Raw genomic sequence first — 14232 nt, 5'->3', positions numbered from 1 at the left:
ATATTGTAGCAGGTTACAATGAGGGACAGCTCTTTCAAATGTGTGGTCTGTTTTTCAGCTGGAGTGTCCTGGTTATATAAAGGCAGATTTTAGGTTAGTCAGGTGAGCACAATGAGTGTTCTCCTTAAAGCAGACCCAGTGGTATATGAGATCTTGGCTGTAGATTACAACTTTTTTGATAGGCTTGGGAAGATTTCTGGTCTTGTGGACATAGGTATGGTGATCTGTGGGTTTTCTGTGTATAGTGGTATGCAGGGTGCTATTCTGGATATGAATTGTTATCTAGAAAGTTGATGTTAAGGTAGGAGTATTCCAGAGAAAGTCTGATTGAGGGGTGATAGTTGTTAAATCTGTGGTGGAAGTCAATAAGTGAGTCTTGATGTTCTGTTTAGTTAATGAAGATATATTTTCATTAACTGGACCAAACAGGTATAGTGCAAGTTTGATATTGTAGTTTTCTATAAATTTTTCTTCCAGGTGGCTCATGAAGAGGTTGGCATTCCAAGGGGCCATCTTTGTGACCCACAGCTGTGGTTATGGTTTGGAAGAAGTGATGATTATTGGAAGTGAAGTTGTAGCGTGCGGATGAGGTGGATAATTTGTGCAACACCCCCGATAAGAAATCCATCAGAGTTTGTGTGTCTCACATATTTCCTGAACCATCATGTCTATAATAATAGTACAATCCACTCCAAAATAAAAAGGCAATCCGCCCCAACTAGCTGCAAACAATGAATTGAATTAAGCAAAGATATACCGGTAGCTAAAAGCGGGTTACCAATGGACAGTACAATAGCCCAGTACTAACTTGTGTAAGGTGAATTTACCTTAAATAATAAGAAATGTACATTTTGTACTGTAATAGCTAAATATACACAATGTGATTCTAAGAAAAGGAGAGAACAGACTGTTCAGATTCTGAGGAGTTAACTGTGTTATACTCCTTGTAATGTGAGCTCTGAGTCTGAGATAGGTTTCCTGTTTTCAACTTTCAGCCTGGAGCAGAAGCAGCAGACAGTAAAGCAGTCCCTGGATGTAAGTACTTGTACGTGTGCGTATATCCATTCAGCTATTCTTATGCTATAAGCACTGCAACAAGAAGCCAATTCTCTTCTTGTTCAGTTAAACCAGCTGGATTCTGACTTGAATATTTCACAGCTGTACTGTGGTCCCAGGTACTGACACATGCAAAGAGAAGCAATAAAATAAATTAGGATATGCAAGGGGAGTCAGCCGAAAGCAAGGACACAGAAGAAGCTATAGAAAGGACTGGACAAGAGCAGTGGTATAATACACCAGAATGGTAATTATACTTATTCTCCATCTCTTTATTTCCTGCTCTGTTTGTATTTCACATTCCTTTGTTTTCTCTACTTTCTGTAGTGGAGCCTGGGAAAGATTCTTGTGCACATATAAAGGCTACTGGTGAGAGAATATGAATATGTGAATCGTATATAGGTACAGAGAGCCTGAATTTAATCTTGCGTGTATCTAAGTGGTCAAAGAATCTGCAATATATGCTGAATTAGGTTATGCTCCAATTTTATATGTCTGTAGGGAAGAATTTGTAGTGTCCTGAATATTGGGAATAGGGATGAACTGTGTGTGTGTGGGGAGGGAGTAGGTATAGGAGTTAGTGATATAAATGGGAAGAGGTGTGGAGATTGTGACCTACTCCCCACCCTGCACTATGACACTGATGAGTAGCAGCAGGTGTTTGGTGCATGGCCCAGGCTCCCCCCCTACTTTACAGTTCAGAGTCACACAACAGCAGAGAAAGTTGTATCAAAAACTGCTACTGCTGACCAAGAAGGGAAGTGAACACCACTGGAGACATTATGGTAAGTGGGACCATGGGAATGCCACTGTCATACAGGGCATAGGAGGATTTGTGGGGGAGGAAGAGGAAAGGAGTCAGGGAGATCTGCTATATGTCCTATTGTGGAGCCTGATGAGAAGCAAAAGGTTTAGCTTGCTTTCGCTTTCAGGGTCTAGATTCAGCTGGTAGATCCAATCAGGTACTGATGCAGGTGAACTGCATTGAGAATACCTGTTGGCCCAGCCTTTACAACAGAGTAGCCCATTTGTTGCCAAGTGAGTGCTTTTATTCCTTGTCATTTTATTCTACTTCATTCCTCAAGTGGAAGATTGAAACCCTTACACCTGGGAGGTTGCTTAACAGAGTGTTCCTCTTACCTGTAAAGCAGACAAGCAGAGAAGAAGAAAATCCAAGGATAGACCAAACCCTTCCTATCAAATCCCTCTAATCCATCACAGAATCCATGCTGGGAAAGTTCATTCTGAACACACAAAAATACCAGCATATCCCATATGATATGAAAGGGCCACAACACTAATTTTGTATCTGTTGAGCTCCTGTGTAGAGTCAGAGAATTCATAACTTCAGCAATCAATGGCAATGAAACAAAAATAAAAATACAGAAATTTTCATCTAGGTAGGGAAATATATTTTTAAATGATACTGTGAATAAGAAACCAGTACGAGGGTTGGACAGTTCACTAAGGTCGTGATTTTAGATTCTATTTTCTTAAGAGTTGTGAGCAGTCTCCAATCACCACAGATCCAAGAAAGTTTCAAGGATGCCCACAGGCCCTGTTATGACATCAGCCTTTTGCCAGTCATTAGTTGTTTGTGTCATAGAGCCCTGATCTCACTGATACATCACAAAGTAAAAGGAGAAACTCCTGCTACTGAATACAAAGAGCAAGTGAGATTCAGAATGTGTCAAATGCAGGCTGGGAAAATTATAGCACACCATATTTTCCTTCAGTGGAATTCTAATTAAGTCAGTGGAGTTACAATCAGAACAATCTGTTCAGTGCCTTTTGCTTGTAATTCTGAAACTTAAGTTTAGTAGCATATGGATAATATAGCATTTCACATCATTTGTAGCTTCCTACTAGAAAACTCAAAAGAAGTCACTTTAAAAATGTAGTTGAAATAGTCACAAAAGTCAGTGTTTTGTTAAATTAGTGTAACCCTTATAAGAATCATGTGAATCTCTATTCATTGAACACACACACACACATACATATACACACATATGTTCCTGGCTTGGCTTTGTGGGTGTTGATATGCACATATGTGTGCATGAGAGAGAAAGAAAATACTGCTGAAAGGAAGAAAATACGGCATTTCATCTTTAGGAATTTCTGGTAGATTCATTATTAACTCTGGGAGCCTTTTTATAGATACAGCTGAAAAACCCATTTCAACCTGGGTATTGCTCTAGAGGGCTTTATTTTGGTCCTGAGAACTATGTCATTCCTTCCTGGTAAAGAACTAGTGCTCTCTCCGGATCTAGAATGCTCCCTTTACAAGCAGTCATACTAACACAGCTTCCCCATCTACTTAGGCAAACCTAACTGCACACAGAGGTGCAGATGTGCCAAGTATGTGGAGGCCTGAAGGCCCTGGCCCCCCTTGTGAAGAGGGCTGTCTCCTGAAATCTGTAAAACTTTCCACATGTCCATCATCTTGCCCCTCCCTTCCTCCAGCAAAAATAAAAGTCAGCACCTATGTCTCTTGGTTTGCTACATAGCATACTGTTCAGAAATAGCAATGCAGATACATTCAGAAGATTAAAAGCCGTCCCAGTATATTTAAAAACTAAGTTAAATTGTGTTTAATTTTTTGCTAACATTACTGCTTCTGATTTTATAAAAGAGCATTTTAGAGGAAGAGCTCGATCCAAAGCTCATTGTAGCAGATAGGAGTTTTTCCATTGGCTTCTGTGGGCTTTGGATCAGCAGCATAGTTGATAAGAGCAAATGTGAGACCCAGGCTACTAGAGAAGGAATGTGAAATATGAGTTTTGAGTAGGCTCAAGATTTAAATGTCTTAGAGAGATCTGTTTACTCTATCTGGCACTCTAAGACAAGTCCAGTCTCTTCAATATTAAAGACACAGTGACCTATTTTGAAGCTGTTTATTTTGAAAACCCTGCTTTCAAAACCTTGTTCTACTTTTTTTTGTTCTCTCCACCCTGGCAGTTAGAGCATTTCAAAACTGTAGGTAGTCTGGGAGGGGGAGGGAGGCACGGAGAAAGAATGGGAGTAGATGCATCTCCCTCTCGCTGAGAGACATCAGTTCTGGCCAGCTCCAAGGGCAGAACTAAGAAATTCACATTAAATAGGCAACATATCAAATCAGTGGGACTGAAGGCCTGAACTAAGAGGGAAGGAAGAGATCTGTGGTCTTTGTTAATCCTAAATTAAATCCTCAAATTTTAAATCTCTGGATCAATACCCCACTCATTTGAGTCTGAGGAAGTAGAAAGGTTCAGACAGTATCCATCTGTTAATGTGAGGCAGAGAGCAGAGGGGCTCCTCAGGTTCCAAGGACAATGCCCAACTTCTAAATGTGGTTCTGCTCTGAATGCTATTCTGTGGGCATGTCTACACGTGCATTTACACTGGCTTAAATTTACCTCACAGTAAATTATGGCACAGTAGGTAGGAATAAGTGTCTACACATACAGTCATTTAGAGGTATTAATACTGTGTGCGGACTGACTTAGGACTAAAGTTAGTCTCAAGTCAGTCCATACACACAGTATTACTGCGAAGTAAGGCATCTACATGTGTGTTACTGTGCAGTAACTAACTGGGCATAAATTTGATACCTGCATGATGCAGGTATCAAATTTATGCTCAAGTCTGCATAAGTATGGATATGCATGTGTAGACTCGCACCCGTACTATGCAGTTATTTTGGCTACTGCGCAGTAAATGTGCACATGTAGACGCGCCCTGTGAACACTTGTCATGGGATTATCGTGCTTCATGTGTCTATGAATCCCATGTGCTCAGTTTACAAAGGAAGAGATTCATATTTTTTACTGCCAGTCCAGTAGACTCACACTGAAGTATTTATTTTGTGACATCACCAGTAATTAAAATTCTCCATGGCCAGAATATACTACCAGTGACACCTAAATAACTCTCCACAGTACATCTATACCTATATCACTATCAATGCTGTTCTACCACCTTCAGATTAAACTCTCAGGTACACTGGTGCAATTCTATTGGTAGTAAAGGGCTAATACCTGACAGCAGAATTTGGCTTGACAACTATTATATGTGAACATGAAGGAAAGAACTGTCATTTAAACGATGCCATAGCATTCAAAACCAGCTCAGAAGTGTTTGGTATATGCATCTATATTTGAACATATCAAAGCCAGCAGCAGGGCTTTCCCAGAGGGATATTTGAAATTCATACTCCTGTGTAGTTAAAAGAGCTTCAGGGCAGACACACTTACTTTGTTGAGGATGTAATTCGATGCTTTTATTTTTCACATTACTGTTCTCTAGCTAAAGGGCCTGGATGCCATGGTAATAACTGTTCAAAATTATTTAAACATATAAGCATATGCTCATATTATGTTGCAATAACATTGTTCAAGCAGCCATGCCTGCTCATGCAGGGTGTAAATACATGGGTGGCTAGGGGGGTCTCAGAGAGAACTGTATCATATTAGAAGAATCTCAAATAAGTTTTGAAGGGAATGTATAGTTCCTAGAGCAGTTTTTTCCAGCCTGCCATAATAGGGTTAAGGAATCAGAAGACATTGCACTTCTCTTGGATTACATATAGTTGAAAAATACCACACAGCTGCGTCAGGTCTGCGCCAGGAACGAAAATAAATAGACCTGGCACATGCTCCTCTTCTGGGGTCTGTCAGTCCATGTGAAGCAAGGTAACATTTTGTGTGCCTGCATATATTTTCCTGTTTGTATGTGCATAAACATATATAAATGCATGCTTCTGCTACACATACACAAACACACACCTTCAAATGTGTACCTTCAAATATACACTTACCTTTTGAGAGGGATGCTATTTATTCATATGTATAGTTCTACAGCAAAATACATAGTTTCCCATTAGTAAATAATATTTGGGACTCCTACTGCATACAGAAGAAAGTGGGCAAGTCCTAGTTCCCTGGCTCTTCTGCACAGTGATTCTTCGGGTGCACATAGCATTGGAGAATTCAGACCAAAACAAGTTAGAAGTTGGTTTCAGATTTCTGCACAGTAGTATTCTAGACATAAAGAATTTTTAGGAATAAGAAGGAGGTATGATATGCATTGGTTCTTCTGACTTTTCCTCTGTTCTCTCCCTATAGCGTGAGTGCATCTCCATTCACGTTGGTCAGGCAGGAGTTCAGATTGGCAACGCATGCTGGGAACTCTTCTGTCTGGAACATGGCATCCAGCCAGATGGCACCTTCAAGAATCCGTCCAACAAACCCAATTATGATGACTCCTTTACCACATTTTTCAGTGAAACAGTCACGGGAAAACATGTGCCACGAGCTGTCATGGTGGATTTGGAACCAACTGTAGTAGGTCAGTACAGAATTAAACTCGGAAAATGAAAAAGAACCTACTCTTCAGCTTTTCAGTATTGTGTTTCACCAGTCTCCAATGTAGCACTTCTTTATCTTGGTCTATCGCTAGGGCATAAAATATTTCTGAGACTTTTAGTACCAAATTCTATTAGATTCCTTTACCTTCATAGGTGGACTTTGATAATGGTAGATCAAAGGAGGCCTGTATTTAATAAATGTGAGATGATCTGTGTACCTTTTCTTCGTCACTTTTACATCTTGTATATAATGGCATTTTACTTTGTGGTCTGAATGCTGCATTCCCCCAATTCAGATTGGAGAGAGGAGAATGAATGTTCTGAAAAGGTTTCCTGAGAATTTTCCATTCCCTTTTTTGAGGAATCACCATTTCATTCAAAGCTCCTTTCTTTTCTGATGGCTTGTCCTCCAGTCAGTACAGAAGCTTATTTTTTTCCACAAGTTCTTCCACAAATTGGCAGTGCCACAACAAATTGATTGCAATAAAAAGTATCTATTTCTTCTTCCTCCAGTGGGTCCAGTACCTTCTCTTTGTGACACCACAGAGCTTTTTATCTGAAAGAGAATGGTCTTTCATGATTTAAAGTATACAGTACTTCCATTTAGCATTCCTGTGTAGTATGTTCAGCAGAACTGACTGCCATTGAAGCCTGCCTGCTTTAGGCTTCTCACAGTTTTACTTTTTTGGACAGATGAAGTGCGGGCTGGCACTTACCGACAGCTTTTCCATCCAGAACAGCTGATCACTGGAAAAGAAGATGCAGCTAATAACTATGCCCGTGGTCACTACACCATTGGCAAAGAAAGCATTGACAAGGTGCTTGATCGTATTCGTAAACTGGTAAGTGCCATTCCTTAAGAAATGATATTTAGATTTGTGGTGAAGGCAGGGGAACAGAACAGAGATCTTATCTGGCTCCAGGTAGTCTCATTGACTCAGAGTAGAGAGCTCACCCAGTCAGAGAGGTTTGGTCAATCATACCCCACTTGATTGGATGATACTAGAGCAGGAGTCAGCAAGGTTTTCCAGTGGCAGGTAAGAATGATCCAATGTGGGTCCAAAGCATGCCCCTTCCCTCCCTGCCACTCTCCAGGTCATATCTTGCCCACAGACTATGGGTTTTCAGAGGTTGCTTTAGAGAGAAAATCCATTTAAACAGGGACTCCTAGAATAAGAAACTGTAACCCTTATCACTTTATCAGAGCCAGTATTGATACATATTGGTGTATAAGTGTATGGCTAGGTATTCGTTCATCCAGTGATTCGGTAAAACTAAACCTGAGACATGTGAAAGGCCTAAGATAATCCCAGTGTAATGTATAGTTCCTCAGCTGGGTTGTTGAAGAGGGCATAGGACAGAGAGAGAACGAATCTTTTTCCAGGAAAGCTTTGCTGAACTCTGTGCTATGTACTGGGTATAAATGTTCCAGATTCAGTCTCAGGAGGAGGTCATGGGAGTCTCAGATTTAAACTGTATCTACTCTCTTTTCCTTTTCAGACTGATGCCTGCTCTGGGCTGCAGGGATTCCTGATTTTCCACAGCTTTGGTGGGGGCACAGGATCTGGATTCACTTCCTTGTTGATGGAACGGCTCTCCCTGGACTATGGCAAGAAATCCAAACTGGAGTTTGCCATCTATCCTGCCCCTCAAGTCTCTACTGCTGTAGTGGAGCCCTACAACTCCATCCTGACCACCCACACCACCCTGGAGCACTCAGATTGTGCCTTCATGGTGGACAATGAGGCCATCTATGACATCTGCCGCCGCAACCTGGACATTGAACGCCCCTCTTACACCAACCTTAACCGCCTCATCAGCCAGATAGTCTCCTCAATTACGGCCTCTCTGCGCTTTGATGGGGCCCTCAATGTGGATCTGACAGAGTTTCAAACCAACCTGGTGCCCTACCCACGCATCCACTTTCCCCTGGTGACCTATGCACCCATCATCTCCTCTGAGAGGGCCTACCATGAGCAGCTGTCTGTAGCAGAAATCACCAGTTCCTGCTTTGAGCCCAACAACCAGATGGTGAAGTGTGACCCACGGCATGGAAAGTACATGGCCTGCTGCATGCTGTATCGGGGTGATGTGGTCCCCAAAGATGTCAACGTAGCTATTGCTGCCATCAAGACCAAGAGAACCATCCAGTTTGTGGACTGGTGTCCCACCGGCTTCAAGGTGAGGAAGGCAAAAGTGCACTGCCCTTTTTTTTTTACTAAAGATGCATTGTGAAGTAGTTCAGACCACCTGTCTTTTGGTTCTGTGGGCCAGATGAGTGGCACAGAGCCTGTCCATGAGTTGGATCAGGCCCTGGGGCTTGGTACCACCCCCTCCTTGCCCCACATGCTGGGACTGAGCCCTGGGGCCCTGCACCACTCTGCTGCTGCCAAACTTCCAGACCCATGGGGAGCCTGTGAGGTGTTGTGAGTTGGGTCTGGCACACAGACTGGGGTTGAGCACATCTGGTCTAGACTAACATGTGGTTTCACTTCTCTGCTACTTACGATTGTGAGAGAAATGAATGGTTAGGAGTGTGTGTGTGCGTGTGTGTGTGTGTGTAAAATCTGCAGTGTCTCTTTTGGAATTTGGATATTTTTGTTGATGCAGCCCCCTAAGCATTAGCTTGTTTGGCAGTGTAGGAAATGTCAACTCTAAAGGAAGTTTTAAACTAAAGAGGTGTTAAATTAGGAATTAAATTCTAAAGAAGCTGGTCAGACTGTCCCCTAAACTATTAATATAATTTTAAAAACAAATAGAATCCATCTTGTTAAATAAGTCATGAATGTGATTTTCCAGTCATGCACTCCCACTGCTGGCTATTCAGCAGTACTGACAGACTTGTTTTCCAGAGGCTAACAGCAGCAAATATGGAAAACTAATCTAAATTTCTCAGGGGATGGGCCCTGATTTGAAAGTTTGTAGGTGGAACATATTTTCCTTAAGGCTGGATACAACAATGTAATTCATGTTGAGCAGCAGTTGTGGGCATTAAACACTGAGAAGAATATAGATAATCTCAGTGACATTCAACTGTAGAGTGCATGACCCCTCTTGGTTCCCTGTACCCAGTTTAGTTGCTCTGCCTTGTTTTTTATTGGTTATAGCTGAACAAGGAATAGTTAAATAAAGGGCAACTTAGCTGATATTTGACATTACATAATTTCAGTACTCTGTTTTTCGCTTCACACCTGCCCCCTTTTCACCCACCTATGATGTTTCTTGTTTTTATCGTCCTTTTCTTTAACTTTTGTTTTCTTTACTTCTTACTTCCAGGTTGGCATCAATTACCAGCCTCCCACTGTGGTTCCTGGAGGAGACCTGGCACAGGTGCAGCGTGCAGTTTGCATGCTAAGCAACACCACAGCCATTGCTGAGGCCTGGGCAAGGCTGGACCACAAGTTTGACCTGATGTATGCCAAGAGGGCATTCGTGCACTGGTATGTTGGTGAAGGCATGGAGGAAGGGGAGTTTTCAGAGGCCCGAGAGGACTTGGCTGCACTGGAAAAGGACTATGAGGAAGTGGGAACTGACTCAGTGGAAGAAGAAAATGATGGGGAGGAATTTTAAAATACACTTTGTCCTTCACTTAGCATGGAATTGCCTCTGTGTTTCTCTATTGCATGTGTGTACTGTCCTGTCTGGCAACCTATGTTCATGTAAAATGTAGACAATGAAAATTAAAGGGCCAGTAAAGTTCTCCTCAAATCACAGGGAAATTATCTTTTGGAACATGACCACCTGAGCTGAATGCATTAACCCCACTCAAATGCTCAAAGAAAAGCAGTTTAAATTTTATTTATCGTCAATTCAGCTTGGGAGAAATGAGTTTCTTAGTCCCACTCAATTATCAGTTTAACCCACTGCATCTGTAATAAAATCACTATCATTCAGCCCTCAGGCTCAGTTATACAAATCTGTAAAACAATCATAGGGAAACACTGTAGATAGAGCAAATTTGGCTTATCTCTACCTTTTGTTGCTGGGGGTGCTGGGAGATGTGAAAACAGATAAATGAGCCCACTTTTGCTTCACAGTTTGTCTCTCTCTTCAGTTTGTATGTGAGTGAGTGACCAACATGAGATATGTCTGTTCTTTTGATCCATGGAACTTCCATTTTTGATAGAAATATGGAATTTTGTGCACTTTTTGGAAATATTTGTCCTTTCTTGTGGTAGCAGTTTTTATTGGGCACAGGAACTTGAAAATTGTAGCATATAAAAGGAGATTTCCCCCCTTTGTGTTCCTGTGAAATTGTTGCAATTTGATAATTCCCTGATGTATGGAAAATTGTTTGCACCATCTTTCATGAGTTCTAAAGGTCCCAAAGCCTCTTACTCCATTTGAATGGTTCTTCTCTCTTCTGTAATCCTTGTTCCATCCAGAAACAATTTGTGCTGCCTGTGCCTTGATTTAATGGCGGATGGTAACATCTGAAAGTGGACAATCAATGCAATAATTTAAATAGGCAAAATAATTTGAATAACGGTGAGCAAATATCACAATGTATCACAGGATGTCAGTCAGTTCCAGTCATTATTGTCCATGAAAGCTCCACAAACTTTTATCAAAAAGCCTCACCTATACTCTGCCTGTAGTTAAAAGTTCCCAGTGCAACATTACCTTATAAGTGTTGTACATTCTGCATGTTTTACATTAATTATATAAGTAGTAATATACTAAACATCATACTTAAGGAGTAGTGTCTCAGTTTAGAAAAATGTCCCTCTTCAGGACAGATTTCATCATGTGCTATAAATACACAGGTAAGTATCACTGATGCTATGGGAACTTAGGAACATGTTTAAGTGGTTTTCTAAATAGTACTGTCCTGAGCTGGGGTCTCAACCAGTAACATAATATTTAATGTAAAAGCATCTAAACTAATGCAATTGTTGCAAAGCTTAAGTTGTTCCATTGCTGGCTTTGTGATTTTAACTGTTAAATTCCTACTGCGTACTCCTGGAAGCATTCTGCATTGAATTTCTTTACTTGGATTCTTGTTTTATAAGGAAACAGGAAAAACAGATAAATCAAAAAAAGAATATTTGACAGAAATATGGCAGCTCAAAGGTTTTCTTAGTTCTTGGCAAATTACAAAAATATCTGATTTTAGACAAAAGTTAGTGGCTTTCTTCTGAAATGTGTGCACTTCTGAAAAAAATGGATGTAAGCACAAGAAATAAGAGTAAAGGTGAAAGTACAGTGAAACCTCTGAAGCATACCCAGCAACCCAGCATCCTGCCGAGGCACTGACACATTTTTAACACTTTACTTATTTAGGAAAAGATTTAAAGTCTGCTCAACTGCCATTTATTTTTAATGGGAATTGGGGGCATAACTCATGTAGGTGCTTCTAAAATCTTCCTCAGTGTAGTTTAATATTATAATTATAGCTATTATAGTCTATTCCTATTGCAGGGGCATTTGAGGATCATGGTCTCATTGTTCCAAGCACTGTATAAATAGATAACACTTAAGCAATACCTGCCTTAGAAAAAATACATTCTACAATTATTTTAGCCCCTCCCCTCTATCACAGAGGATCTTATGTGGGGAATGCAGTTTCTAATATGAGGCTGGGCAGCACCTGTTGGTGCCCCTTCACTTTTGTGCTTGGGGTGGTTGCTCTGCCCCCCACCCCTTTGCTATGGCACTGTACTTCAGGCAAGTGTTAACTCTGGGCTGTACTACAAAGAGTAAATGAGCAATGTGCTGTCCTCCAGCATCCCAGGATGCCCTGCTTCAAGCCTCCTCACCTTGCCCTCCCCAAGCAGGGATACAGCCAAGGTGTCCTGGCTCCTAGCCACACTCCTGCTTGCTAACCCTTTAGGGGCAAGTCAGAGATGTGCAGGTAATAAATGGTATTAATGTGTGACTGCTTACAACATATTCTAATTTAACACCACTTAATGCTCCACAGATTTAGTGTAATGTGTAACTTCACCCTCTAGTGAAGTTACACCAAGTGTTCAACTTAACACTTACTAAGTTCAGTTAAAACATGAGCAGATGGCACATTCAAGCAATTTAGCACATATTAAGTGCCCTTGGGGCATTGCAAAGTTGTTTGCTTTAAGGCAATAGTTATCTCCTAACAAGTACTAACTTTAATAGGTCACTGCATTGCAAAGATTTTCAACTGTTGCAAGTAAACAAGGTCCTTTGCTTCAAGGAGTGAACAAGGAAAGGGACAGATCTGAAGCCCTTAACCATAAACTAGCACCTTCCTCTATGGTTAAGAGCTAAGGATTACAACATGGCTACTGTGGATTAAAATATATTTGATATAAGGGTAGGAGAATCCACCTCTAAAGAGACAAATCAAGAACATGAAAAGAAAGTAGACAGCTTATGGAGATGCAATATTAAAAAAAGATGTATGTCCATTACACAGTAAGTTCTTACATTTATAAGTAGAAATAGAAGTAAAGCAAGATGGGAAGAACAGAGATCTGAGAGGGAGGTCATTCAATGAAAAATGAAGGCTAAAGGAGACAGTTGGCATGGAGGATGTCACTTCCTGTCTAAAGAATAGTACAGGAACGGCCATCCCAAGAGTTACCTGGAAGGAACGGCTTGGGTACACGCTTGTTGAGCTGCTGTTGAAATCCACACCTACCCAAAGCTCCACCCTACTACGGCTGCATCTGCTTGCACGCAAGCAAACTGGCTGCTTGGCAACTGGTTCTCCCTATTTACCTGAAAGCTACAGGGAATTCTAGGGAATTTCCTCAGGAGGCCTCCCTCTTCTGGGAGGTGGCAAAAGTGCTGTCATCAAAGAGCAACAGCCATTCCCCCAGAAATTTCCCTCCTTATCCATCTCCCTTTCATGCCTCCAATTAAATACCATGTGAGGATTTGCGTGCACACACACACACACGGTACTTTATATAGGTGCATATAATGGTATATAGTACCATGGGGCCCTTATACACACATATAGGCCCCCCTACATCTATATAGTACCATGTATAAGGGCCCCATGGCACTATATATATATGGCATTATATATATATAGTACCATGGGACCCTTATACACACACACACACACACACACACACACACACACACACGTGCGTATGTAATTATAATTATAAATACATACAAGGATTTTAAAGATTATGCTTACATGATGTAGCCAATATCATCCTCCCATGTCCAAACCTCCTCTTTGAGAACTAGAACCTATGTCTCCTGTTTCCCAAGTATTTTTTCCTACCTACAACATGGAACAAAGGGATTACCTAGTGCAGAGAAAAAGTCTTGCTTATTCTTTTGACAAACCATATCTTTTTTTGTTCTGTACAGAACTAATGTGAGTGGTTTACTTGCCCCTGGAGTATAAAACCAAATTAACAAAATAACCTTCATCTCTGCATATTTTTCCCAGCAGTTGCATCAACACAATCAGTTACTCAGCTCAAGGAGATGTGGGAGCCAGCAAGTCCCTCTCTTCCACTGAGAATGTAAACTGCCCCAACCTCTCTCTGAAGAGCTGTGGCTCTTTAGTTCAAACTGCAGAAGATCCTTTTAATTTGAGAATTCTCAGATTCCACCACCAGTGTTGGCCAGAAGGCAATCATGATTAGCACATCCTGTCACCCAATGCCCAAGTAGTTTTCTAGAACTGAATTTCAGCTGTCAGTTCTCATAATATGCTGGTGGATGACTTGCTTGTGTAAAATGTGTCCTTAGCAGATACAATTAATTTTAACTTCTCAGGTTCTGTGCATGTTGTCCTAGCACAGTGGTTCTCAACCTTTTTTGTACCAAGACCCATTTGTAAATATTGATGGCCAGTCCCGACTCAATGCCTCTCACTCCCTACC

The 14232-nt window shown here is 41.1% G+C and overlaps 1 protein-coding gene across 1 annotated transcript; it reads left to right on the top strand.

Annotated features, from left to right (window-relative positions):
* Positions 1–6338: 6338 nt before the first annotated feature.
* Positions 6339–10897, top strand: TUBA8 (tubulin alpha 8). The gene is made up of 4 exons (XM_019544522.1): positions 6339–6381; positions 7094–7242; positions 7901–8581; positions 9677–10897. Exons 1-4 carry the CDS (start codon positions 6354–6356, stop codon positions 9968–9970), a joined length of 1152 nt encoding a protein of 383 aa, XP_019400067.1. The 5' UTR covers positions 6339–6353; the 3' UTR covers positions 9971–10897.
* Positions 10898–14232: the final 3335 nt, after the last annotated feature.

Source organism: Crocodylus porosus, unplaced genomic scaffold (genome assembly GCF_001723895.1).
Source record: "Crocodylus porosus isolate Cpor-Errol unplaced genomic scaffold, CroPor_comp1, whole genome shotgun sequence".
Classification (NCBI taxonomy): Eukaryota; Metazoa; Chordata; order Crocodylia; family Crocodylidae; genus Crocodylus; species Crocodylus porosus.
This window is presented reverse-complemented; position numbering and strand designations above follow the sequence as displayed.

Coding starts and splice junctions, on each gene's coding strand:
- TUBA8 (XM_019544522.1), top strand. CDS start 6,354: ATGGTGGATTTGGAACCAACTGTAGTAG. Junction 6,382..7,093: donor TTTGGAACCAACTGTAGTAG/GTCAGTACAGAA, acceptor TTTTTTGGACAG/ATGAAGTGCGGGCTGGCACT. Junction 7,243..7,900: donor TTGATCGTATTCGTAAACTG/GTAAGTGCCATT, acceptor TTTCCTTTTCAG/ACTGATGCCTGCTCTGGGCT.